The 20591-nt window shown below is 39.7% G+C and overlaps 1 protein-coding gene across 1 annotated transcript; it reads right to left on the bottom strand.

The window, feature by feature from the left end:
• Positions 1–329: 329 nt before the first annotated feature.
• On the bottom strand, positions 330–20533 carry LOC131997879 (girdin-like). Its single transcript, XM_059369737.1, has 17 exons — positions 20528–20533; positions 20123–20170; positions 19804–20056; positions 15436–15726; positions 15251–15378; positions 15069–15179; positions 10338–10481; positions 10144–10271; positions 9830–10076; positions 9558–9701; positions 7815–7918; positions 7480–7747; positions 3794–3852; positions 3657–3720; positions 1288–1527; positions 1006–1178; positions 330–679 (listed from the first exon to the last, which is right to left on the bottom strand). The coding sequence occupies exons 1-17, from the start codon at positions 20531–20533 to the stop codon at positions 493–495; spliced, it is 2595 nt and encodes an 864-aa protein (XP_059225720.1). The 3' UTR covers positions 330–492.
• Between the last annotated feature and the right edge of the window lie 58 nt (positions 20534–20591).

The raw sequence follows: 20591 nt of genomic DNA on the forward strand, positions 1-20591 counted from the left end.
GCAACAGCTGACAACTGACAAAAGAAAGAACGCATTTACAGAGTCACAAGCTGTGAAAAAATTTGTCAACGCCGACTTTATGAAAAATCCGCAATTACTTTTGGGCAACCCAATAGTTTTTCGATTTCATGCTTTGAGAACGTGGCAAGCCTATGGGCCTGCAATCAAAAACCCTTTTTCTGGCAGTGGCCTTTTTAAGCGCCGCCAACCACAAAAAGACAGACCTATTTACACCAACACGCACACACACACACACACACATTAGTGCGCAGACCCTTACAATACCACTGTGCATTGGCTTGTCGGAAGAATAATTTATACCATGAATATACACATATCAGCGCTTTTTTCTGTAGACAATTTATGAAGGCAACATGCAAATAGTTTTATTTTACAAAGAAAACTGACACACATTCAAACATTGTCAATTTTGAAGGCTCATATGCTGACATCATGACACTTGACTGGAGAATTGTAGAATTTGACAGCGTTTTAAGCTTCATATGTTTTGACATTTATAGCGATTTGACGTTTGCGTTTACGTTGGTCCGTGTAATGGTAAAAGTTCTCATTAATGTCATAGGTTTCCATCTCCATCCGATTGTTAGGGGGCATAAGGGCCTGTTGTTTCAAAATTAAATTGGTATTGGCATTCAAAAGGTTGGCTTGATAAATTTCACTGAAAATGAACAAGTGCAAGATAGAGAGGGGGGGTGAAATTTATGTTTTTGGTTTAGTTTAAGGCCACATTTAACGGAAAACTTTAGCAAATCATTCGAAAAGAAAGCTTTCCATTGAATTCACCTTAAGAAAGTTAAATACAAAAAAACTTACTTTTCTTATAAAATATATAGGTGCGTTACTAAAGTTTTCCGTTTCCATTTAGATATGTTGTAGGGCAACCAATATTCATTTTTATAAAGTTTCTCATTACTTTGCTGTATTGTAATTTAAAGATCTTTTGTAAAATTTGTTTTTCTTTTCTCCTTTTCAAGCCTAACTTACATGATCTTCTGCAAATGGGCAATATCCTCTGTCATGCGTGACATTTTCTCCTCTTGCTTAATGCGCATGATTTGGCTACGTTTGTTGTTCTCCTCTAACAATTTGATGATATGCTGTTGCTCGGTGAACTCCAATTGTTTGGCATAGATTTTCTCATTGAGAGTATGTACCTCCTGTGAACAGGAACACAATTCTTGGGTCAGCTGATTGAATGAAATCGAGGACTAGAGCGTCAATGACACACCCATTTCAAATCCATAGAATCATAATACAAAGACATACCTCGGCAATGGTGTTATTCTTCTCACCCATTTCCACTATCTTTTCGCCCATGTGCAAGCGATGATTGGCCTCGTTTTCTTGCAGCGAGTCAATTAATTGGCTGCGAACTTCCAGCAGCTGTTGATTGCGCTGCAATTGCATCTCCAATTCATATATTTTGGCAAGGGATTTGGATAGCTGAGCATTGAGTTTTGCTATATGGCGATCCTTTTCATTCTCTGATTGGCGTAGTTTTGTTAGCTATGTTATGGGAAAAAAATAAACAAAGAGAGAGAGAAGGGAAGAAAGACCTGTAATAGGTAGTTTATACGGCACATCGTTCTCATCGTTGTGGTGGTGGATTAGAGTTGCCACACCCTTTGCCCCTAAAGTGGATATCAGATTCATACTCTACTCCCAGAAACCACATTTAAGCTACATAATGATATAGTCGGTATATATGTCTGGTTTAGGTGGAGTTTATGAGATAAGACATCCCTGAAACACTTGGCCATAAAACAGATACCAGAATTGAGCCCCTTTTTGCCATAATCCACAAATAAGTACAGTTTGAGGGGTATGTAGGATGGAGCGACCACCCACGCACTTAGCCCAAAAAAAATATCATCATCGTGCTCTTCTCTTAAATTCATTTTATTTGAGCCTCAATTGTCATTGGTTTAGGAGGGGATTATGGGGTGAGACGATTCCCAAACACATAGCCTCAAAATTGGATATGAAATTATTTTTCTACTTTCAAATACCTATCATTTGAGCCATAGTAGGCAAACATGGCCGGTATGATGGGAGTTTAAGGAGCGGACCCTGAAATAATATCAGCATAGTGCTAGAGCATGATTTTTTTAGCCGCATAATGTGAAGCATTTTGAAGGTGGCTATTAATATTCAAAGGTTATCAACATTCAAAATCATATTTCAAAGCTACTACTTGTGATGCCACATTTTTACAGATCAGTAGGTCCTCCTGTGTCTATCCCTAAGACCCAAAAGACAATTTATTTCAGTCCATTATTGTTGCGATACACATGTCCTGCTTTTGGGCTTTGGGTTTGGGGAGTATACCAAGTTCGCACTCTACTCTTAAATACCTTTCATTTGATACCCATGTTGTCTCAATCGGTAACATATCCGTCCGGGTGGGTTATGGGATGGGGCGTCCCCCCAGTTTATTTGACGCAAACATTTTATACCAATTTCGTGTTTTTGGGTTGCCATAAGGTGGCATACAAAATTTCGGTGCACGCGTCTCCGAAATCTGGCGTTTTAAAAAATTGGGGTATGGAGGAGGGTCCGCCCCCCTTCGGATATAAAAAAATTGAGTACTCTATTTACACCGAGGCTTAAATAAATGTTCATGAAAATCGGTTCAGCCATTTTTGAGTCTATACGGAACAGACAAACACACAAAGCGCAACAATTTAATGTTTATACCCACCACCGAAGGATGGGGGTAAAGTCATTTTGTCACCTCGTTTGCAACACGTCGAAATATCCATTTTCGACCCCATAAATTATATATATTCTTGATCAGCGTACAAATCTAAAACGATCTAGCCATGTCCGTCCGCCTGTCTGTTGAAATCACGCTACAGTCTTTAAAAATAGAGATATTGAGCTGAAACTTTCACAGACACCCCCTTTTTTTGTTTATAAGCAGGTTAAGTTCTAAGATGGGCTATATCGGACTATATCTTGATATAGCCTCCATATAGGTCGATTTAGGGTCTTAAGCTCATAAAAGCCACATTTATTATCCGATTTTACTGAAATTTGGGACAGCGAGTTGTGTTAGATCCTTCGACATCCCTCTTCAATTTGGCCTAGATCAGTCCAGATTTGGATATAGCTGTCATATAGACCAATCTCTCGATTTAAAGTCTTGGCCCCATGAAAGGCACATTTGACACAGTGACTTATGTTAGGCTTTTTGACATCCGTATCGTATATGGTTCAGACCGGTCTATATTTGGATATGGCTACCAAAAAGACCAATATTTTGTTCTATAAAATTGAACAGTGATTTATGCTTATTAGACCTCTCAATATCCGTGACGAATTTGGTCCAAATCGGGCCATATTTCGATAAATCTGTTATAGGAGCATAAGTTATGCATTTTTCACCCGATTATGACAAAATACCCGAGGTGGTGGGTATCCAAAGTTCGGCCCGGCCGAACTTAACGCCTTGTATCCTACTATTCATCCCTTTCTTTTTCTCGTTTCCAGATTTGATTTGGGACTCTCAACTACTTTTTTCTTCTTCTCTCGTTTAACCTAACCTAACCCATATGCAAGATTTGTACTCTATTCCCAATGCATGGTGTTGGAAACCCAACGTTCGAATATAAAATATTCTTGCATTCACTTACCTCAATTTTATTATCTTTGGATTCATTTAATTTTTTGATGTCATTTAACTCCTGCTGCAAGCCCCTTAGGAAGAAATATTCAAGAAAAAAAAATAAAATGTTTCTGTTGTTTTATTTTAAAGTAAACTCGTACTTACTTAAGGCGATTTTGTGCAGTTTCCAGTTTGAGTGTTAAATCCTTGTTTTTAGATATATCCTAAAAATATTTTAACGATTAAAAATATTTCACTTTTTTTAAAACCATCAGGGGTGTGTCACTTGAACAAGGATTTTAAGGATTAACCTTAGTTGCATCACAACTTAGTTAGCCAATTTCGCCATCAATTACAACTTTCGGATTTAAGTAAATTTTTGTGTGATGGGAATGAAGACAAAAACACAACAAACGGTTGACTTTAAGCAAAGCACACTGAAGGACAACGACATTGATTCCGCTTCCCCAAGAGAGGGGAAAACCACCGCTGACAATTGTTTGTTCTGATAGTTTCGCCAGGATTCGAACCCAGGCGTTCAGCGTCATAAGCGGACACGCTAACCCCTGCGCTCTGTTAGTCTCCTCCACCTTGAAAGATTAACGGACGGTAATCCCAGTGTGTATCAAGCAATTAAGGAAGTGGTGGAATGGCTAAGATATGTCATAACGACGATTGGCATAAATATCTTCTCAGACCAGGCCAGGCAGCCATTAAATCGTATGGAGAACGTATTTCTGAACACAAAAACCGCCCTCGACTGTCGCAGATGGCTGAACAGTTCAAAATTCACTTGTTCTGGATGCCGGGCCACAAAGATATCCCAGGGAATTGTAAATCGGACGAGCTTGCGAGACTAGGATCTACCCTACATATTCCAGGGATACTGGAATCTGTGGATAAGCCTTAAACGACATGTAAGCTAAGTTTTCAGGACCAGACCCGAAGAATAACGAATGATAGATGGTCACAAAGAAGGGACTGTGAGCATTCCAATATCTATGGCCTAATTTAGACTTGAAAAGTTGTATCGTTTTGCTGTCACTGGCTAGAACAGAAGTCCCAGTCATTGTGTCCGTCATGACAAGTTACAATATAATCGGAAAATATGCTGACAGACTGAAGATAGCCAATAACGACTTTTGCAGAAGCTGTGACGATATCGAAGATGAGGAGACTATACAACACCTTCTGTGTGTGTGTCCCACACTGGCAATCAGAAGGAGTTCAACTTTGGGTTCTCATTTCTTTGAGAACCTGTCTTATTTAACTGATTTAAACATTCGCAAGTTGTTGGGCTTTATAAACCGATCTGGATGGTTCAACGGCACGAACTAGAAGGCATTTTTAATCTTCCTTTCCTGTGGTATCACAATGGGCGAAAACGTCTGTTCCAATCTGCTGATACAAGCAGCGACTTTTTAACCTATTCTAACCTAATCCCATTCTTTGAACTATCGACTGGAAGATTGGTAGATGGGATAAGGCAGATGGCGAACGGACGCATGCAGTATTCGCACTAAACTCAGGCCGTCTCACAGACCTCAACAAGTCCTAAAGAGTTGTGTCACGACTCAACAGTTGTTCTTGAATACTTGCATGAGAAACTATCGACCAGATCGCTAAGTCTGGTGAGTTGCATGAGACTGAATAAGGGGGTCGAAACAGAAGCCAAAAAGTTCTGTGTGGGCGGGCCATCCGGTTTGATTGTGCTCAAGGTATTCGGCAGTGGGGAAGGACGGGAATCGAAAGGTACTTCGACAGAAGCAGCTAGTGAAGCATCTAAGGAGGAAACGTCCACACCTGAGGAAGAGTGGTTTTACGGCTTTCGCAACTGCCCCTGAATGCCTTAGGAAACTCATCATGACGAAATCGAACGAATCTTGTGACGATGAAATCCTGGTGGACACAGAAGACGAAGCTAACACAGTCCACTGTGAAGCCTATGGACAATGGTCCGGTTGCTGCAAATTAATATTTACCCTTGTAAGGCCACTTCGAGGGCACTCAAGGTCCTTCTGACGGCAGGAGGATTTGTCTTTGTTCTTATCCAAGAACCATGGGTTAATCGAGGAATGGTATGTAGACTAAGAATTTCTGGATATAACTACTCAAGGGTATAGGAAATGGAAGACATAGAGCCTGTATTCTTGCAAAGAGTGCTCTAAATGTTTTTCCTCTTCCGTCGCTAATCAGTAAAGATTCAGTAGTAGCCAGCCTAGAAAGTCTTATTACTGCTATGCAGACGAAATTAAAATATTTCTTAGGGGTAAGGATCCGAACAAGCCATGCAGAAGGGCCGAAAAGGTCTTGCATATGGCATATGACTGGGCTAGACCCAGAAGTCTCAATGTTAACACACTGAAATATGCATGTACACGAGGAAGACGAAGATGGGACAATTTGACGCGCCACGTTTTCTCAACAAAACGATTTCGATATCTGACAAGGTCAAACACTTAGGAGTGATCTTGGATAGGAAACTTAATTGCAAGTGTCACATTCAGGAGCGTACTAAGTAGGCGCACATAAGTTGGACTCTATGTAGGCGGGCTGAGGCTCAAAATAAGGCCTGAATCCGAGGATAATCCACTGGCTCTACAGGAGCGTTATTAGACCAATACTCAGTAGTTTAGTGGACTGCTATGGAGAAAAATTGCAACATAAGGACCATACAACAAGTTCAGAGAACATGTTGTCTTGGCATAGGCGGAGCGATGAGGAGCACGCCCACTAGGGCACTGGAGACTATTCTAGATATCTGACCCATTGACATACAGATTAAGTGTGAGGCAGCCACTGCGGCTATGAAACTCAAGGTAATGGGAGAATGGATTAAGGATGGGAGCATTGCAACATAAGGACCATACAACAAGTTCAGAGAACATTTTGTCTAGGCATAGGAGGAGCGATAAGGGCCACGCCCACTAGGGCTCGTGAAGATTATTCTAGACATCCGACGGATTGGCATACAGATTAAGTGTGAGGCAGCCACTGCGGCTATGAGACTTAAGGCGATGGGAGAATGGATTAAGGATGTGAGCAGCTCATACTATCGCGGTATAATCGAGGCGACGGTAGGAAACCCGAATGGAAGGGCAGTGTAAGAAGGAGATTAACGCCTTCTCTGAAGATAGCACGATCCCCATCGTTTGGGTGCCGGGCCATAACGAAGTAAGGGGGAATGAAAGGGCAGACGATTTGGCAGTTAAGGCCAGAGAACTGCCATCAATAAACTTGGGTAACCCGAAGTCTTTCGGGTTGATGAAGTCCGATTTAAGGTCATGCGCGACAAACGCGTTAGAGGACGAGGCTTTTACTGAAAGGCAGTAAGAAAGGGGTCAGTACAGCTTTTGGTGTCATAACGGGACACATAGGACTGCAAAATCGCTCACTTATGCAAAATCGGTGCGGCAAGTAATAGCATGTGTAGGGCATGCGGGGAAGATGATGAGACGTTGGAGCATTTCCTATGACATTGCCCAGCTTCCGCGGCTAACAGACACCGGTACTTAGGTAAGAACGCGATACCAGACATGAACCAACTTAGAGGAGTGGTATGGAAAAAAATTAAGGATTTTGTACGTAGCATGGAATCTTTAAAAAAAATTTTCTTTTCCGAGGTTACTCTTTAGTTTTTAGAGCGCACAACAAGCCGATTAGTGGCTTAGGTGTGTGTCCATAATGGCATAGCGGATTGATATCTGGACCTTTTTTCAACCTAACCTAGAGAGAAACCTCTGAATTTACGGAGAGACAACATCTGATTTGGATAAATCCAACAATGTAGCGATCCATTGTTTGAGTGGCATAGCCCTCGTTAGTTAATGCTAAAGCAGTTCCATACATACCTCAACCAATTCCTGATTCTTCTTCTCCAACACAGAATTTTCCTCCATTAACTTTTGAATTTGTTGATTCATTGTGGTGATTTTCTTTAAAAATTTGGGAGTTTCTTTATCGTTTTCATATTTCAAAGTTTGTTGTTCCATGCTGCTTTGTAAGACCTTCAATTCCTTCTGCAACTTTTGAATCATGCCATTCTTCTGGTTGACCTCTTGAGATCGAAGACTTAGGTCTTTCTCCAGGGCTTTAAAATTGTCTTCAAGTTTCTGAAATCTGTGTATGCCAAATAAAGTTTCCTAAGTTAGTTTAAGAAACACTTAAAAATTATGGAACATTTTACTTTTCATTGTTGTTTTTAAGCTCGTTGGTTATATTCTCGTTTTCAGCCAAAGTTGATTGGAGTTCTGCAATTTTTCCTTCATTGATTTTAAGTAACTTTTGTAGCTAAAATTTGGGAAAATTGATTTTCAAAGGTCATAACAAAAAAAAAACAAGTGAGAGCCTGCTAAGTGCGGCCGGGCCGAATCTTATATAGCCTCCACCATGGATCGCATTTGTCGAGTTCTATGCGCAGTATCTCCTTTTAGGCAAACGAAGAATATTGAATAAAAATTGTTATGCTATTGGAGCTATATCACGTTATAGTCCGATTCGGAGCTTAAATGAATGCCGAACATTGTAGAAGTCATTGTGTCATATTTCAGTTCATTCGGATAAGAATTGCTCCTTTTAGGGACTCAAGAAGCTAAATATAAAATTTCAGCCAAATCGGATGAGAATTGCGCCCTCTAGAGGCTCAAGAAGTCAAGATCCCAGATCGGTTTATATGGCAGCTATATAAGGTTATATACCGATTTGCGCCATACTTACCACAGATATGGGAAGTCATAAGAAAACACCTCATACAAAATTTCAGCCAAATCGGATGAGAATTTCGCGCTCTATTGACTCAATAAGTCAAGATCCAAGATCGGTTTATATGACAGCTATACCAGATTATGAACCGCTTTGAATCATACTTAACACAGTTGTTGGAAATAATACCAAAACACTTCGTACAAACTTTCAGCAAAATCGGGTAAGAATTGCGCACTCTAGAGGCTCAAGAAGTCAAGACCCAAAATCGGTTTATATGACAGCTATATCAAAACATGGACCGATTTGGACCATATTTAGCGCAGTTATTGGAAGTGATACTAAAACACGACGTGCAAAATTTCAGTCAAATCGGACGAGAATTGGGCCCTCTAGAGGCTCAATAAGTCAAGACCCAAGATCGGTTTATATGACAGCCATATCAGAACATGGACCGATTTGAAGCATATTTAGCGCTGTATCAAACAATTGATCGATTCAGACACGTATATTGAAGGTCATGAGAGAAACGTTGTTCAAAATTTCTGCCAAATCGGATGAGAATTGCGCCCTGTAGAGGCTCAAGAAGTCAAGATCCCATATCGGTTTATATGACAGCTATATTAGGTTATGTACCGATTTGCGCCATACTTACCGCAGCTATGGGAAATCATAACAAAACACTTCATGCACAATTTTAGCCAAATCGGATGAGAATTGGCTCAATAAGTCTCTATTGGCTCAATAAGTCAAGACCCAAGATCGGTTTATATGGCAGCTATATCAAAACATGGACCGATTTTGCCCATTTACAATCCCAACCCGATTTGAACCATATTTAGCGCAGTTGTTGGAAGAGATACTAAAAAATCACGCGCAAAATTTCTGTCAAATCGGACGAGAATTGCGCCCTCTAGAGGCTCAATAAGTCAAGATCCAAGATCGATTTATATGGCAGCTACATCAAAACATGGACCGATTTGGCCCATTTATAATCCCAACCGACCAACACTAAAAAAAAATATTTGTGCAAAATTCCAAGCGGCTAGCTGTACTCCTTCGAAAGTTGCTTTCGATCGACAGACGGACGGATAGACGAACGGACATGTCTAAATCGACTTAAAATGCCATGAGGATCAGACGCATATTTCGAGGTGTTACAAACAGAATGACGAAATTAGTATACTCCCATCCTATGGTGGAGGTTATAAAAATCTGAATTCTTTACTTCTTTGATTTCTTCCTCTTTTTGTTCAAGAACCGCAAGAGATTCTGATTTGATGACTTCATTAACTGCTAGTAACTCGTCTTTATGCTTACTGCATAACTCTCTGCAATATTCTTTTGCCTCAGTGAGGGAGTTATTGTAATCCTGCAAACATCAAAAAATTGAAAATTTAATAAATATATTAGATATATTAGTTTGACAATTCAATATGCGAATGATGTTTGATCCATCTCAGGATCAATACACCATATAGACATAGCAATGTATCATACCTCAATCAAATGTTTATTTTGTTCTTCCAAAGAAGACTTCTCCTCTTGTAGGGTTTCAATTGTTTGCTTCAACTGTGAGATTTCAATATCATTCTCCGGTTTCAAAGTTTGTTCATGTATGATGGCCTGTAAGTCCTTTAACTCTGTCTGCAGTTTCTCAATTATATTATTCTTCTGCTCCACTTGCTTGTGTTGAAGGCTTAGATCGTTTTCGATGGCTTTAAATTTTAGTTGAAATTCTTTAAATCTATGAATTGAAAAATATGATGCATAACTATATAAAACACTTAAAACTAAAGAAGAATATGAACTACCTTTCCTGTGCATTTTGTAGTTCTTCTTCCAAATTCTTCTTTTGACAGAAATCTTCGTTTTTCTGGTACTCCCAATGAGATTGTAGATCAACGATTTGCTTTTCGCTTTTTTCAAGTTTCTTTTGAAGCTGAATAATCAAACAATCAAAATTTTAAGTCAAAAACTGGGCTTTTACATAAATAACTTGCCATACCTCATTTATTAATTGCTCCTTTTGTTCAAACGTTGCAAGGCATTTCGATTGTATATCCTTTTCTAGCGCCAGTAACTCAATTGCATGCTTTCCACAAAGCTCTGAATAATTTTCTTGCATAATTTTAAGAGAATTTTTATAATCCTAAGAAAATGAAATAGAAAGAAGTCAGATAACTAGGTATGCAGAGTAGTATTGGTAAAGACGAAGTTAAGATTTGAAACTCCATGTCACATCCAAAGCTATGGAAGGTAAGATTTATCTCCCTGGAGATATAAACACTTACCACCAGAATGTGTTTCGATACAAAGCTTTCAATGAAAATATAGATATATCAAACCGGAACAGAGTGACATTAAACTGATAGTTGAATAGAAAAACATCCCTTTATCTCTATAGAATGTCATTAGGATCATAAGACCACTGCTAGTTCGCTAGTTCGTGCTGATCTAACGAGCGTGAAGATTTGTAGTTACTTAACAGTCATGTCTCAATTACTGTAGTAGCAACCATCTACCTCGTTAAATACATTATTCCTCGCTCGCAATAATATAGTCACGGAGTCAAGTCATGGATATTTAGGATTGTATAATAGAAGTATTCAGAAATTTGCCTGGTTTCCCTTAGACATAGGAACCACTTATACCCCCACAGTTTCTGGCACCATTTGTTAGATCTTCATTAACTTTAAACTTTTTTTTCACATAACCAACATGCAGGGGATATCCCCTATATATGCAGTGCATTGCGTTGGCAATTAGGAAAGTTAAGGGTTGGAGGGGGAAAGAGGGAGTAGTGTTTATTGATATTCGTTTTAAATTTCTGAACGTCAATGTCGGTGGGAAAGACATTAGCCGCAAGTCGATTCCACATACAAAAGGGTAGGGCGAAAAATGAATACTCTCGCTAATGTATGGTTCGGTCGACTGGCCAATCAATTACAAACGGGTGTGAGTTCCTGGCAAGTCAGGGATAAGAAGATGAAAATCTCTGGAACACACGCCATGAAAATAAAAATAATAATAACGATAGAGCAATACCACGCTACCCACATTCCGACGAGCTCCTGCCCATATATGAGAATTATATTCCATCCTCGGCCTGATGTAGGATGTATAGATATTGATATCCGTCCTCGTCTCTACGGCATTCCACCATACCAGTGCTCCATAGGCCAGTACTGGTCTCACGATGGCCGTATACATTCAACAAATCGTCTTGGGAGTTACCCCCACTTCCTACCGAACATCCTCTTGCAGCACTAAAAAGCGCACATTGCCTTATGGTTTCTTTTCTCGGTGTTCCTCTTCCATGACAGTTTCGAATCGAGAGCTATGCCTATGTACTTTGCCTCCTTCGACATCCGCAGGGTAGCAGTCTGAACTCCGTATCTTATATCTACACGCGAAGAGCACCAGTTCCTTCTTCCCTGGGTTGGTCCTCAACTCATTTCTGGAAGCCCATCGCGACAACCTCCTCAGCGACCATTCCATGATCTCGCTGATCGTCGACAGAAATCTGCCTCGGACCGGAAGCACAACGTCGTCCGCATAAGCGATAGTCCTCGTGCCGTCCCCACCGAGATTCATCAGGATTTCATTAATCACGAGGTTCCATAGAATCGGCGAGAACACCCCTCCTTGGGGTGTTACTCTGGTTACCCGCCTTTTGACCACACTAACCGCCTTCTGACCACACTAACTGACAAAAACGTTGATATGATAGAAGTATTCGGCGGTTCCTGAATGAGAACTACACGGGTATTTTTGTATTTTTAGTACTATTTGCCTAGGCAACTTTTACCACACTAAGAAAAGTGTGGATTAAGTACATTTTCACTAGGAAAAGTGTGGGTTTAGCACACTTTTCCTTGGGAAAGGGTAGTTTAAATACTCTTCCCTAAAGAAAGTTTTGATTTAGTACTCTTCCCTAAGAAAAATGTGGTTACAGTACTCTTCCCTAGGAAAACTTCAGTCATAGAACTCTTATATAAGGAAACTGAAATTTTATGATATTTCCCTTGGAAAAGTGGGAGCGTAGTGCTCTTTTCCTTGAGAAAGGCTATTTTAAGTACTACTTTCATAAGAAAAGGGAAGCTTAAAACTATTTTCCTGAGAAAAGGTAGTTTAGGTATTCTTCCTCGGGAAAGGTTTGTTTAAAAGCATTTTCCCTTCGGAAAGTTTAGGATTAGTTCGTTACTTTGGGATAGAGTAGTTTAAGTACTCTTTCCTTGGAAAAGAGTAGTTTAGGTATTCTTAACCTGGGAAAGGGTAGTTTTGCTACTCTTTCCCTGGGAAAGGGCAGTTTAAGTACTCTTTCCCTGGGAAAGGCAGTTTAAGTACTCTTTCCCTGGGAATGGGTAGTTTAACTACTCATCCCTGGCAACGTGTGGTTTTAATATTGTATTCATTGCAGAAGGTCATTCTAATACTCTTTTCCTTAGAAAAGGGTAGTTCTAGTACTCCTTTCCTTGGGGAAGAGAAGTTCTAATAACACTTTCTTGTAAATGGGTTATCGCACAACTCTTTCTCTTGGTAATAGTGTTCCTTAAAATTTCCGCTAGGAAAGCGTAGTTTTTTAATACTCTATCCCTTGGTAAGTGCTTATTCTATAGGTTAAGTGCTTATTCTATAGGGAAAGGATTGTTTTAGTACTCTTTTCCTTAAGAAAGGAAAGTTTTATTATTGTTTTCCTTGGCGAAATTTTATTTTAATCCTTGGGGAAGAGCAGGATTTCCTTCTTTCACTAGGGAAAGAATAGTTCTATTACCCTTCTCTTGAGAAGGACTATTTAAAGATAAGTTCACTAGAACTTACTTAGGACTTCACTAGAAAAGTATATTTTTTGTACTGTGGGAATGGTTAGTTTAATATCCTTTCCTTAAGAAAGCTTAGTTTTAGTAGTATGCTATCTAGTACTCTTTACTTGGGAAAGGGTAGTTTTAGTACACTTTCCTTGGTAAAGGATAGTTTTTGTAAACTTTTCCTCAAGAGAGGTCAGTTTTTAGTACTCTTTCCCCTGGAGAAACCGTAAGAAAGGCTAGTTTTAGTACTCTTTCCCTTGAAAAAGGATAGTCATACTTATTTTCTTGGAAAAGGCTTGAAAAGGGTAGTTGTTGTACACTTCCTTTGGAAAAGGGTAGCTTTAGTACTCTTTCCCTTGGGATGTATTCATTCCCTTCGGAAACACTAGTTTTAGTACTCTTTTCCTGAGAAAGGGTAGTTTTAGTACTCCTTCCCATGGGAATCAATAGTTTTATTACTCTTCCCTAGGATAACTTCAATCATAGAACTCTTATATAAGGAAACTGAAGTTGTAGTAGTATTTTCCTTGAAAAAGTGTGGGCTTAGTACTCTTTCCATTGGGAAAAGATAGTTTGACTAATGTAGTTTTAGTACTCTTTCTCTTGGAAAAAGGTAATTTTACAACTCTTTCTCATGGGAAAGGGTAGTTTTAGTACCCCTTCCCTAGGGAAAGGTTAGCATTAGCACTCATTCCCTTGGGAAAGGGCAGTTTTAGTATTCTTTCCCTTGGGAAATGGTAGTTTTAGTACTCCTTCGCTTGGAAGCTTTAGTACTATTTATCTTGAGAAAGGGTAGTTTTAGTAATCTTTCTCATGGGAAAGGGTAGTTTTACTACTCTGCATTGTGTATCAAGCGGAGATTCTTGCAATTAAGGAAGTGGTTGAATGGCTTCGATATAATGTCATTACGACGATTGGCACAAATATCTTCTCAGGCAGCCGTTAAATCCCTGGAGAACGTATGTCTGAACACAAAACCCGCCCTCGACTGTCGCAGATCTCTCAACGAGGTCACCTGTTGTGGGCGCCGGGAGATATCTCAGGGAATTGTAAAGCGGACGAGCTTGCGATACTGGGAACTACCCTACACATTCCAGCGATACTGGAATCTGTGGGTATGCCTGTAAGCTAAGTTTTCAGGATGAGGCCCGAAGGACAACGAATGATAGATGGTCACAAAGAGGGGGCTGTGAGCACTCCAACACTGTGGCCTAATCTAGACTTGAAGAGTTCTACCGCTTTGCTGTTATTGGCTAGAACAGACGTCTTAATCATTGTGTCTGCCATGAGATGTTACTTTCTAATCGGAAAACATGTTGACAGATTGAAGGTTGCCAACAACGACTTTTGCAGAAGCTGTGAGGACATCGAAGAAGAAGAGACTATAGAACACCTTCTGTGTGTGTGTGTGTCCCGCACTAGCAGTCGGAAGGAGTTCCACTTTAGGTTCTCATTTCTTTGAGAACCTGTCTGATTTAGCGGATGTGAACATTCGCAAATTATTAGGCTTTTTAAAGCGATCTGGATGGTACAACGGTAGGAACTAGGAGGCATCTTCCTTCTCCTGTTCCTGTGGTATCTCAATAGACGAAAATATCTAAGTGAGTCTGCCACTTAAACCTAACCTAACCCTTTCCCTTGGGGAAGAGTACCAAAACTACACTTTCCCTTGGCAAAGAGTACTAAAACTACCCTTTCCCTTGGAAAAGAGTACTAAAAGTAAGCTTTCTCTTGGGAAAGAGTACTAAAAGTAAGCTTTCCCTTGGGAAAGAGTACCAAAACTATCCTTTTCCTTGGGAAAAAATGCCTAATGCATCTAAACTAACTGTGTATTATAAAATTAGTGGAAGCCCAAATATTCCTTCTAACTCTGACCTCTTTATTGTGGGATGGATAGTTTTTTATCAATACAGAGGTTAAAAACGTACCTCTAATTCCTTCTTAAGTTTCTCCATATTTGTCACCTCCTGCATTGTTTCATCCTTGTAAGAATTGCTAATAGCATCGACTAGATCCAATATTGCCTTTACATTTGAGTCCTTTTTCAAATTAAAGATAAAAATAAAATAAAATTAGTAAACATTTCTAAAGTAAATATCCACAGCCTCACCTGTATCTCCTTTAATTTCAAATCATCTCCCGAGTCTCCTTCTCGATTTAGTTTGTCTTTGAGTTTGGCAAAGCCTTCATTCATATTTTTAATTAACTTCTCCTTCAAGGCATTAGCAGAATTTTCATCTACCAGTGAGAAATGTTTGTGAAGAATGTTCTTACCTCAATATTGGACAAACTTACCAAGTTTTTCAGTTAATTTTCCTATTTTCATATCTTTTAGCATAGGCTCGCATTCATTATTGAATACCAAGCCCATGAGTTGATATTCTTTACCTTCCAGTTGAGCGGCATGGGAAGAGTGTTTCAGGGCTTCTATTTTTTTAAGAAACTCGTTTTGTTGATCCTTTAATTGTTCTTCCAAGGACTCTAAGGTAATTTTGTCACCTGCTGTGGATACCATTTTTTTCAAATTTGTTTTGATTGCTGGGATTTTGTTGGCTGCAGTAACACTCGGGCGAATAGTAGTGGTGGCTAAAAAGTGATAAGGAGGAAAATAGAACTGCTAGATAAGTAAAAGAATGTATTTTTAGAAAATCACGGTGGAAGCCGTTGCACACAATTTCAGCCAAATCGGATAATAACTACTCACTCTGGAGGCCCAAGAAGTCAAAATCCCGTATCGGTTTAAATGGCAACTATATCAGGTTAAGGATCGATTTGAACCATACACAGTCAGTTCTTAGAAGTCATAAACAAAACACATCATGCGAAATTTCAGCCAAATCGGATAAGAATTACGCCCTCTAGTGGCTCAAGAAGTCAAGTTTCAAAGTCGGTTCATATGGCAGCTATATCAGGTTATGGACCGATTACAACCATACTTAGCACAATTGTTGGAAGTCGTAACAGAACACTTCGTGCAAAATTTCAGCCAAATCGGATGGGAATTGTGCCCTCTAGACGCTCAAGAAGTCAAGACCCCAGATAGGTTCATATGACAGCTATATCAGGTTATGGACCGATTTCAACCATACTCAGCACAGCTGTTGGAAGTCATAATAAAAAACCTCATGCCAAATTTCAGCCAAATCGGATAAGAATTGTGCATTCTAGTGGCTCAGGAATCAAGATCTAAGATCGGTTTATATGGTAGCTATATCTAAACATGGACCCATTTACAATCCCAACCCGACCTACACTAATAAGGAGAATTTTTGCAAAATTTTAAGCCGCTTAAGCTTTCGACAGACAGATGGATAGACTTAAAATGTCATGACGATCGAGAATATAGATACTTTATGGGGTCTTAGACGAATATTTCGAGGAGTTACAAACAGAATGACGAAATTAAATAGTATACCCCATCCTATGGTGAAGGGTATAAAAGTCAATTTGTGTTTGTTTGTTTGTCGGCTTGTTTATTACCGATTACCTCGAAATTCTCTCAGATTATGAAGTTTGGTCTGGAAGGAAGCATAGGCTATATAATTTTTTGAAAGAAAGAACTACCCAAAAATAAAAGTGGACCAATCGGGACAATAGTGGAGACAAATGAAAGGTATTCCGGAGTAGAGTACGAATTGCATCCTAAAAATTGGGTCTTAGTAACTGGGGGGCCGCCCCAGCTCTAAAACCCTCTAAAATAGGTTTATTTGACGATCATGAAAATATTGGACTCAAATGAAAGGTATTCGGGAGTAGATTACGAATATGGTCAGGAAGGATGAATAGGCTTTATAATTTGTTGATATCGGAAGAGGTGGACCCTCCCCCGTTGCCCCAAAAGCACCCCCAAAAACCAAAAGTGAACCGATAAGGACAATATGGATATCAAATGAAAAGTATGCGGGAGTAGATAACGAATCTGGCATACAAATTTAAGTCGAAGTATAGGGGGTTACTACACCCCCACAAAACGCCCAAAATGGGCACATTAGCCAATCACGGCTATATGGGACTCGGTTTGTTCGTTTGTTCTGTATGGACTCAAAAACGACTGAAACGATTTTCTCGAAGTTTTCAAATATTATAAAGGTTGGTCTGGAAGGAAATATAGGCTAAATAATATTTCAATATCGGAAGGGGGCGGACTCTCCCCCTTTCCACAAAAATGACACCCAAAACCAAAAATCGACCGATGGGCACAATATGGGTATCAAATAAAAGATGTTGGAGAGTAGAATACGAATATGGTATTAAAATTTGGGTCTAAGTACCCATCGGGCCGTCCCAATCACAAAACTCCCCCCAACTAACATCTTAGACGTTCATATCAATATGGGGCTTAAATGAAAGGTATTCGGGAGTAGATTACGAATCTGGCATAGAAAATCAGATCGAAGTATAGGGGGTAACCATCATAGGTCCAAATAATAGGAGGTCGCCCCATCCCCAAATACCCACAAATGAACATGGCTACATGGGACTAAAATGAAAGACATTTGGGAGTAGATTACGAATATGACATTAAAATTTGCGTTCAAGTTAAGGGGGCGCTTTTCCTTTTAAAAATACGTCAAATAGGTTAATTGATCCATTATGACAATATGATACTCAAATGAAAGGTAATTGAGAGTAGAAAACGAAATTAATATCCAATTTTGGAGCCATGTGTTTAGGGGTACGCCCTAAAGCACCCCCTAAACTGAACTTCATTTCCGGCTATGACAATATGGAGCTCAAACTAACGGTATTTGGGAGTAAAGAATGAATTTGATAGCTATTTTCTGGGCAAGTGACTCTGGCCGCCTCAACCCCAAGACCCCCTCAAAACGGTTCATATTTACCGACCATGACAATATGGGGCTCAAATTAAAGGGATTTGGGAATGCAACACGAATTTGATATCCATATTTGAGTCAAAATGTCTGAGATGCTATTCTTCGTCTAAAAGCACTTCTCATTACCCTAGTTTTTAAAAACACCAGATCTCGGAGATTGGTGATGCGATTCGTACGAAATTTTTGTTTGCGCTCTTACAGTCGCCAAAAACCCACCAAATGGATATATAGACGAAGCACGAAAACTTAGAATTCAAACGAATAATGCTAGTGAGAAATAACATCGGCCAGGCCGAATCTTGGGGACCCACCACCATGGATTCTGCTAAAATATGGGACCTATACCTAGTTATAGACCAAATTGGACCGTACTTGGCGCAGTTGTTAAGAGTCATAACAAAACACTATATGCAAAATTTCAGCCAAATCGGATAAAAATCTCGGCTTGTAAGGGCTTAAGAAGTAAAATTGGGACATCGGTTTATATGGGAGCTATATCATGTTCTTGACCAATTTGAATCGTACTTGGCACAGTTGTTGGGAACACTATGTGCTAAATTTCAGCCAAATCGGACAAAAATTGCGGCTTCCAGGGGTTTAGGAAGTCAAATCGGGAGATCGGTTTATATGGGAGCTATATCAGGTTGTAGACCGATTTAGATCGTACTTGACTCCGTTGTTGGGATTCAAAACAGAATACAATGTGCAAAATTTCAACTAAATCGGATGAAAATTGAGACTTCCTAGGGCTCAATAAGTCAAATTGGGAGACCGGTTTATAAGGGAGCTATATCAGGTTCTTAACCAATTTTAACAGTACTTGGCACAGTTGTTGGAAGTCATAACAAAACACCATCGGACAAAAATTGCGGCATCCAGGGGCTCAAGAAGTCAAATCGGGAGATAGGTTTTTATGGGAGCGATATCTAAATTTGAACCGATATTGTCCATTTGCAATCCTCAACGACCAATCAATATTAAGTATCAATACTAAGTATCTGTGCAAAATTTCAAGCAGCTAGCTATACGCGTTTGACCTCTATCGTGATTTCGACAGACGGACGGACATGGCTGGATCGAATCAGAATGTAGAGTCGATCTAGAATGTATATACTTTATGGGGTCTCTGATCAATTTTTCGAAGTGTTACAAACGGAATGACTAGATTAGTATACCCCCATCCTATTGTGGTTGGTATAAAAAGTCACAGTTGGGTGCGTTTTATGGGCTGCGGGCATCATTGGACCGTACTTCTTCAAAGATGATGCGAATCGTAACGTAACTGTAAATGGTGAGCGCTATCGTGAGATGATATCCAACTATTTTTTGGACTAGTATTGGACTATAATTGGACTAAGCGGATGGAGCTTTTGAGGCGCAGGCGCAAAAGGAAGAATTCACAAGGAGTTACAATAGGTCACGTGATGCTAAGGCACTAATCTTGGCGTCCTCCTCTTTCAACCTAACCTATACTAGGCCTCCGATATTCGAACCAAGTACGATTCACATTAGACCATATAAAGATATTGCTGTCATATATACCCCTCTGCCGATTTTTGGGTTTTATGCCTATAAAAGCCTTATTTCTTACCCGATATCGCTAAAGTTTGGCACATATAAATGTAGTAGGCCCCTCGAAATTCCTACGGGTAATGACTAAATTTGAATATGACTGCCATATTTAACGACCCCTATTCTCAGGTCTTGGGCCTTTAAAAGACGCATTTATTGCCCGATTTCTCTTGGTACAGCGAGTTTTGTTATGCTCCTCCTGACTTCTGTGCCAAATTTCGGGGGATTTTCTTGCAAAATTGGTCCCAAAACTTACCCATTCGATAATTGGCATTCGCTGGATTCACACTCGCTGCTCGATTATTTCCGGCTGCAGGTGGTTTCGTTGGATTTGCCTTTTGTTGCAGCATATTTGATTGAGACATTGATCCATGGGGCCTTTTCCCAGGCGGATTGGTTGAGTTTGAATTCCGAGTACGTTTAGGACTTCTCGGTGTCGAAGTATTTGATGGAGATACTTTCGAAGTCTGGTCGGAAGTATTGGGTTTTTTCAAGCTTAAGGTATTAGACTGTGTTGCAGAGGAAATTTGCGATATAAGAGAATGATTGCTTTAAAATGCTTCTTCTGAACTTACCACTTTCTTAATTCCGGTTGCTTTCGAGGCGGGACTTGTTACAGGGATCTATGGGAAAAATAAAAGTGTTTTCAAAATTCTAAATAATACCATTAGGATTTTTTCTAATCAAGAGAAACATTTTCTATGTATCATTATACCATACACCACTACTGAGGTACAGGGTATTATAACTTAGTGCATTTGTTTGTAACTCCCAGAAGAAAGAGAAGGATAGGCCCATTGATAAGTACACCGATCGACTCACTTTTTGATACGATTTGCTGTGTCCGTCTGTCTGTCTGTCCGTCTGTCTCTCCGTCTGTCTGTCCGTCTGTCTGTCCGGCCATTTGTCCGTCTGTCCATGTTAATTTGTGTACAAAGTACAGGTCGCAGTTTCCGTCCGATCATTTTCAAATTTAGTACAGGCATGTTTATCGGCCAAAAGACGAAGCCCATTGAAATTGGAAAAAATCGGTTCAGATTTGGA

Source organism: Stomoxys calcitrans, chromosome 5 (genome assembly GCF_963082655.1).
Source record: "Stomoxys calcitrans chromosome 5, idStoCalc2.1, whole genome shotgun sequence".
Taxonomy (NCBI): Eukaryota; Metazoa; Arthropoda; class Insecta; order Diptera; family Muscidae; genus Stomoxys; species Stomoxys calcitrans.

Coding starts and splice junctions, on each gene's coding strand:
- LOC131997879 (XM_059369737.1), bottom strand. Junction 20,057..20,122: donor CAACCGGAATTAAGAAAGTG/GTAAGTTCAGAA, acceptor TCTGCAACACAG/TCTAATACCTTAAGCTTGAA. Junction 10,482..15,068: donor AACTTAAGAAGGAATTAGAG/GTACGTTTTTAA, acceptor TCATTTTCTTAG/GATTATAAAAATTCTCTTAA.